This window comes from Beta vulgaris, chromosome 1 (genome assembly GCF_026745355.1).
Source record: "Beta vulgaris subsp. vulgaris cultivar EL10 chromosome 1, EL10.2, whole genome shotgun sequence".
Classification (NCBI taxonomy): Eukaryota; Viridiplantae; Streptophyta; class Magnoliopsida; order Caryophyllales; family Amaranthaceae; genus Beta; species Beta vulgaris.
In genome coordinates this window covers 26,817,715-26,825,792 of record NC_079202.1, presented here as the reverse complement: position 1 = coordinate 26,825,792, position 8,078 = coordinate 26,817,715, and the positions used below count along the sequence as shown (strand labels likewise).

General features: G+C 34.7%; 1 protein-coding gene across 1 annotated transcript; it reads right to left on the bottom strand.

The window, feature by feature from the left end:
• Positions 1-5,435: 5,435 nt before the first annotated feature.
• On the bottom strand, positions 5,436-6,035 carry LOC104899492 (uncharacterized). Its single transcript, XM_010686692.2, has one exon. It carries the CDS (start codon positions 6,033-6,035, stop codon positions 5,436-5,438), a length of 600 nt encoding a protein of 199 aa, XP_010684994.2.
• Positions 6,036-8,078: the final 2,043 nt, after the last annotated feature.

Sequence of the window (8,078 nt, the reverse complement as noted above, 5' to 3'; positions counted from 1 at the left end):
GGTGTGCGAGGCGAGGGTGGGCGAGGCTGAGGCGAGGTAGCAGGCGAGGGTTAGACAAGGGATGTGCGTAGGTGGGTATTGATATGGGCGTGGGGGGGGGGTGAAGTAGCAGCAGCCACACACCTTGATGTGATTCTTGATGCAAGGTTCACGTAGTTAGGGCTCTTTGATGTAGTTTAGTGGCTTTTGTATTTTTAATATTAGATTTAGTCGAGTATGTTGGCGTATTTCGTCTCAACAACTCAATTAGTAACCGGGATATGATGAACTTAGGCGTATTTCATCTCAAAGTTCAACTGGGGTTTTGTGGATTCTCTCCTGAAACTTTAACTCACTAGAATTAACTCAAAAATCTCTAACTATTATTGATGATCGAAAACTTATATTTATAGTACAAGTTTCCTAAACCGACTAAAACTTGTAAAGCTTAAAGATAGCAGCTAACAAACTTATCTATCTTTATCTTAAGGATAAAGACAAATAACAACCTATAATTATCTATATCACACGCCAAGTAGAAGAAATAAGACTCAATAATAAGGAATTAGACTCCTAAGTATAATAGGATTCCTTTATCACTTAAACACTTAATTCAAATAAAACTGAAATTTAAAACCCTAATTTACATAGAATTATAACAAAACTAGAACTCTACATAAATACTACTTCTATTTCATATCACATTCAATCTCAAATTCCATGACAAAAATCCATATTTTAAGTCATTCTAAATAAACTCTTCTATACATAAACTTAAATCTGAGATTTTATCCCCTAATCCACAATTTGAATCATAACTTGGCTCTCAGCTCGATTCTGGCTCCCAACACAATCCTGCAACAAAGTTTGACTCTGCCACCCACCAAGTGACAGGCCACAGAAATGAAAAAGCAATCAGCAAAGCTGAGTACACACTGTGCAATAGAAAATACAAGTTTAAGTGTATTCTGAAAAATAACACATAGTTATGATAACAAATAATCACATTCAACTCAGTTATTATAGTTTCAAAAAATCAAATCGTTTGGCATGAACGCGAATGGAGAGGGGTACCATGCAGTACCAACTGTCTCCAAACTGTTGAGGGTCGTCATCCCACCTTTTATTGTTCAGCTTGCAAGACTTAACCGGACATGTCCTATAACGCCAGGAATTTGCCCTTCCTGGAAGGCAACAATTAGGGACTCTGCCCGCCCTAACTCGGGTGCATGTTCATGCCTCACTTTCATATTTATAATATAAGATATTTAAGGATTCATACTTTAATCCTCAATACTCAAAACTCTTATCAACTCATTCTTAATACTCAGAACTCTTATCAACTCCTTTCAATTACCCTTACTTTGATAGTTGAGAAAGTTTAGGGTTTTCATACTTGAAACTAGTTTTTAACATAATAACTTTAATGAAATTAGCTACATCGACTAGCATCTCAATTCCAACAACATAATTTCCTTCATAATTCCGAATGATACTTCACTCCAAAATCATCCTCCAATAATAACCTCACAATAATCAATAACCAATAACCAAACTAAGAATAATCTAAACTAGAAATCATAATCATAACTAATTCCCAATTTAGAGCTCCTTTACGACTGTGATCTATAATCATTGTTAAACCAAACTCATGAATAATCCTAACATATACTAACTCACCCGTAACAAGATAGGCAAAATCCCTTCATTATTCTTCCCCTTCAAGAAACTAATTAGACTCTAGTAACTCTAAAACAACAACAACATAACAACTCCACCACCACAACTCCGTAGCAGCCACCACAACTTCCATAGCAATAACAACAGCGCAGCAATAACAACAGAAACCCAACAACATCCACCATAACAGTTCCACAACCGTCACCACCACAACAGAGGGGACGAAAAACAGAACAGGACACCAACACAGTAGCAACAACGACACAACAAGAGCAACACAACCACCACAGCAATAACACAACAACTAATTCCCAATTTACAAATTATCAACCTTTAACATTCTAGATACTTGGCCCTCAATTCAGAACCAACTATAAGTTCAATAATATTAGCTACACCATATAACTAGCATCCCACTTCATAACCATAATTCAAACTCTTAATTCTAAATTCTGTAAACTAATTCTACATATCTTTGGATCATATAACTAACCACAACTAGCAACAACACTTCACAACGACGATGCCTCATCAACAACATAACCTCAACCACAACAACAGAACAACAATGACCCAACAACACTACAACAATAGAGCAACAACAACAATAGCAACTCCACAACAACTTCACCACAACCACCACAACAACAACTTAAAAACTCCACCTCAATCATAACAATTACTCCACAATTCCATCTACTAAACACATTCCATTTAGAAGCATAATCGTAATGACTTAGTGTATAAGTGTTATTTAGGTCAAATAAAACATCTCTAATGAACCTTAGCATGTTATATCCATGTTATATACTCAATATACACATACAAATCATAAGTAAATTCATTTCATAAACATGCTTTACACTAGAAAGAAACAATCACCTAACTATAGGTATGTAAATCTCTAGGTTAAAACCAAACTAAGTGTGTACCTTCACTTAAGATGCTTAAGTCAACGAAACTTCTTAATCCAATTGAGTAACTACTCCTATTACTTCCCTTGAATATATAAAACGCTAAAGATTAGTTTCAACAAGCTTTTAAATATGAAAAACTAAGCTTAAATACAATAGGTGTAATCTGTTGAACTTACAACAACTTATGTGATCTTTTAGCAAGGTAATCTATATGAGTTTAAGGTCTAAAGATTGGAACCAAGGTTTGAAATACTTTGTATGGATGTCTAGAAGATTTATATGTAAAGAAAAATGGGTGTCCAAGAGGAAGAAATAAGAAAAAAGAGACGAAAATCCAGAACAGGCTTTTATAGTCTGTTCTGGCGGAACCCCAGGGGAGGGAAACCTCTTCTGGGAAAGGTCGGTTTCTTGGAGTTTTTGGGTGATTCTTGATTGAGGTGTTAGCCTTAGGTGTTGGCTTTCATGCATAGAAAGGGTTTTGAGAGATCGACATTTAAGTAGCTGCTAAGCAGCTTTCTTTGAGCATAGGTCTGAGCTGTAATTTTAGCTGGCCAGTGTTTACTATGTAAGCAATTTAGGTTTTGATAGGTCATTGTCGGTTCCTGATCACGTGACCCGCCCTGGTCTGCTGTCCTGAGTGCTCGGGTTCACTTGACCCGCCCAAATTAGGTTTTGAGAGGTAATTGTTCATTCCTGATCACGTGACCCGCCCGAGTCAGGTCACCCACCCAGTTAGCGGTATTTTTCGAAATGTATTTCTTTGTTGTGATGCTTTTGTATTGGTACTTTATTGTAATTAAATTTATTTTATTTTAGGACTATATAAGAGCAACTACTCTTATTCTAAGTTAAGGAATTTTATTTGGAGATTAGAGAGATTAATTTTTATTTTCACATTCAAACTTTAGAATCCTAGGAGAGACAAAGTTAAGGTTTGAAATTTTTGAACTCCATTTTCACATTTATGCAACCTTAAAAGTTATTAATGTGTTACTTATTTCATTTTCTTTTCCTTTATTCTTGTTTATTTCATGGTTTGTTTGCTTAGATCTTGTTCTATTAGTTGATTGTTTTCCTTTTTCTCTTTCCTCCAAGGTTATGGTGATAAATTTATTTGAAATTTTTTGCTTTATTTCCATGATGTATGAGTAGTTTCTTACTAGGGCAAGAGATGTAACCTTCATTTACTCTTTAGATTCTAAATCTAGTTTAGGAGGTTAACATTTGGGGTAGAACTTGTTGATCAAACTTACTTGATTTGGTTTGTTGGATGCTTGATCAGCACTTGACTTGTATATTTGGAATTCCTAGTGAAGGATTGAGAGATGAAGCTAGGAATTTGGTTTCTAGACTATGATCTCCATAAAAAATAAGTATTTTCTAGTTTAGGGAAGCTTGATTTATCATATTGTGCTTCATTTGGCTAGATTAATTGTTCATGCCATGAGAATAGGTAATGAGTAACTAATCAAGCTTCTCTAATTAGCTCGAGAGAGTAATTAGAGTTCTCATATGCGTGATTTTTCCCCTTGGGAACCGCCATTTGTTTCCCCTTGGTTTTGATGATTGGATTCTTGTATTGAATGTTGGTGAATCCCCTAGTTCTTTTACCCTCATTTATCTCATTTACTTAACTTGTTGATTTAATATGCTAATATCCTAGTTTACTTAGACATTAAAATCATTGTTGAACTTTCAAAAAAATCAAAAATAGATTTACCTCACCGTAATAAGCAAATTAACCCTTCATTAACCCTACTCACTTGCGAGTTTGACCATACTTATCCTATCTTAGGTAATTTATGTTATATTTGACAAGTTTACAACGTCCCGCCAATAACATATCACTAAAAAGATAGTTCTTTATGTGTTTCATGAACCAATATAAAATAAATTATTTTTAGAGTGCATAAAAATATTTTACGATTAATCGTATACATAAAAATTGACATGAATCAATATTAAGCAGAGGCCAGTAACAGATGAACGTGGTTCCTGACCGTGTTCGTACCTTTACCCCCGAACTCAATTTTTGGTTCATTGACCATCTATGGAGTTATGTCGAAAAAATATGCATTGTATAAGTCCCAAAGCTGTCCCAAGGTTTTCCAATATTCAATTAAGTTTACGAGTATTTCGTTAAAGACTTGTTGGCGACTTCAAAAATGTTTATAATAAAGCCATTACAATGAGTTAGTCAAATACGCGCTCATCCCGTGCAGGCGAAACAATACGACTACAAATATACCATACGTATTTTCGTTATCAAGGTTTGCGTTCATGAAGGCAGCAGAAGTGTCTGGCCTTTCTTTGCCTAATTCGGTTGGAATAATTGCAGCAAAAGTTAATGCCACTAGGCCAAAGGTACTCTTTACAAAAAAAAATTATAATTGAATTAGTAAGGTTGGGATGATAATAAACAAAACACCTAGTAAGTCACCTAATATGTACGAGACGATTTAATAAATTTACGAGTCACACTTTATGCACAAGGGACTCTAAAATCCAACTTCTACCCTAATAAGTTGGACTATCAGGGTGGCGTATAAAGTGTGACTCGTAAATCTATCGAGTCGCCGCATACATATTAGTCTACTTATTAGGTGATTATTAGGTATATTGAATTTGGGTTCTAACTCAATATAACACCCATTAAATCGCCTAATATGTATGAGGCTACTTGATAGGCTTACCCGTCCGTTTAGTAGTTGTTTTAAATGGTGGTGATGGGAATGAATTTATGTGTAAATTTTTAAACATTGTTCATTCCCATGGCAATGCTAATTTATTTTAAAATGCCAGCCTAATAACAAAGCAATCACACCAACTAGCTAACTACAAGTAGCTGCTAACTATACACTACTGTATTCTAGCTAGTTCTTCTAACCAATCCTTCTCTCCCTGACTCCATTTGGAATTAATGAGTTGTCTAACTCTATTACAAACACTATGCATCACATTATCCACTAGAACCTCCGGTCTTGGAATTCTTTTCTCCCAGTAGGCACAATTCCTAGCACACCAGATTTGGTAGACCAAAGCAGCTAGTACAACAAGACATGTGCTCTTTTTCCTCTTACATGCATATTTCCTTGACCACTTCTTCCAGGAACTGTTGATGTGGTCCATTGGAGTAGCTGATAGCTTCAATCTTCTGCAAATCTTCACATAACACTGCAGACTATACTTGCGTTGAAAGAAGCAGTGCTCTATACTCTCCTCTTGAAGACCACACATCAAACACATCTTTTCAGTAACCACTCCAATTCCAAATAGATGAGCTTTAGTTATTAGCTTCCCAAGAGTTGCCATCCAAGCAATTACAGAATGCTTTGGAATGTTATATCTATTCCACACCCATTTGCTCCATGGAACATTCCTAGATTCACCTTGTAACCATTTGTACCCCTCTTTTATGGAATAAGAGGTCTGCCACTGTGTAAGAAACCCTGTCTTCATTTGTTCTTTGACAGTGCATATCTGTTTATTTCCAACCCCAACCTACATCCTTGGGAGGCTTATACTCCCACTAATCCATCTGCTTAAGATACACATGATGTATCCATTTGACCCGCATCATTTCAGGTCTATTAGCAACAAATCATACATACTTACCAAGAGCTGCTAAATTCAAAGTTACACAGTTCCTTATCCCCAAGCCACCCTGACTCTTAGTTTTGAAAACCTAATCCCAAGCCACCAGAGAGGACTTTGAAAGATCAACCTTCCCTTTCCATAAGAAAGCTCTACATAGTTGTGTTATTTTCTGTAAAACACTCTTAGGTATTAACACCACACTACTACAAATAAACCTAAAGAGACCCCCTAAAATCTCATTTAGAGACCACATGAGAGGTGGTCTTCAGCTCATAGGTCTCTCAGGATAAATAACCACTTATTGTGGGTGGTTTCTTAATTTGATAGAAGAGACCACTTCCTTAAAATAAGTGGTTATTTATGAATTTAAATAGGGAAAAAAGAAGAAGGGTAAGGCGCCACATTTTACAAATAGGTGGTCTTTTCTATCTTACAAAGAAATCATTTTTAATACGTAGGTGGTCTTTTTAATCATTCCTTAAAACACCACCTGAAAGGAAAAGGTGGTCTCTTTAACTTTTTTTGTTAAAAAAAAAAATGACAATATTTCACTATTATTATACGCTTCTCCAATCCGTTTCACCTGCTCCATGCGTGTCTTTCATAATTTACAAGTAATTTACATATATATATGTAGAACATCTAGGCACTGATTTCATTTACATACCAGTAAAATAATATTACATCATATGTCTGCTTTCATTTATCCACCAACAGCCAAATAGCACTGATATATTAGGACATCGCTCAAAATATTTATTCATTCAATTCAAAATCTTAATAATTACACGAGCCTTATTTTAGAAATACTCAACATTTCAATAAATGTAATTCAACGCTTCGTAATATATATTTATATAAGAGACTAATCTAGAAAAAAATAATTAAAACAAAAGATGTTATATCAAATTACACTTTCTACTCTAATCTTCAAGTTCATCCTCATCTCCTTCTTTATACTCGTGCACAAATTTAATCCATAATTCTCTAATTTCATCGGTCTTATTTTGGAGTAGGTTGTTGAAGTTGCGCCAAAGTACTGCAAAAAAGATAAACAAAATAGGGCATCGAGAACCACATATAACTAAACACGCTTGTTAACAGCATTTGATTTACAAAATGACAGAGTGCACTAAATTGACAGCAGTATTTCCTATGCTACTGAGAGAAAAATTGACAGCAGTTAGTAATGCCAATAAGGTCTGCATTGCTTCGACCATTTTGCCTAACAAATAGAGTTTATCATAATCTTTACGCCATTTATCAGCACAAAACATTTTCTTAACTAAGAAAAATCAACACAAACCATGCTTGATAATAACCCTCACTTCATGAACAAGCTAAGTTCATGAGATGATTCTAAGTTCTAACACGCAAATACTTTAAGCAAGATGAGGCCTACACATGAAATATGAAACTATCCTTGAGCATAAAACCTATTTATAGAAAAGATTATATCACTTTATGAACAAGCTAAGGAAAAGGGCACTTGTTCAAATATCGAAATACCATACAGTTTCAGCCTTTCAGGTTACCTCTTCTAAATTATCATACCTCTAAGCCCAAATAACCGCAAGAAAACGATTCATCTTCCTCAGGTTCATGGAATAAATTTTACCACTCTAATGCAAAATATAAAGATTTCAGATATTAGCCCAGATACCATGATAACTAAAGTTAGTGCAAACCAAAGCAATTCTTTTAAATTCACACTAGAATTAAATTAAAGCAATAATTGGGCTCCTTTGAAAATCAACAAAATTGATAACAATTAGTCGTAACTGTCAAAGTTTAGATAATATACCAAGCATTTCCAAGTGAAATATACTAATTAAAAAAATTAAAAGATAATGAAAAATTAGTCATAACTGCATTGCAATTGAAAAGGTAGAGAAAATAAAACGA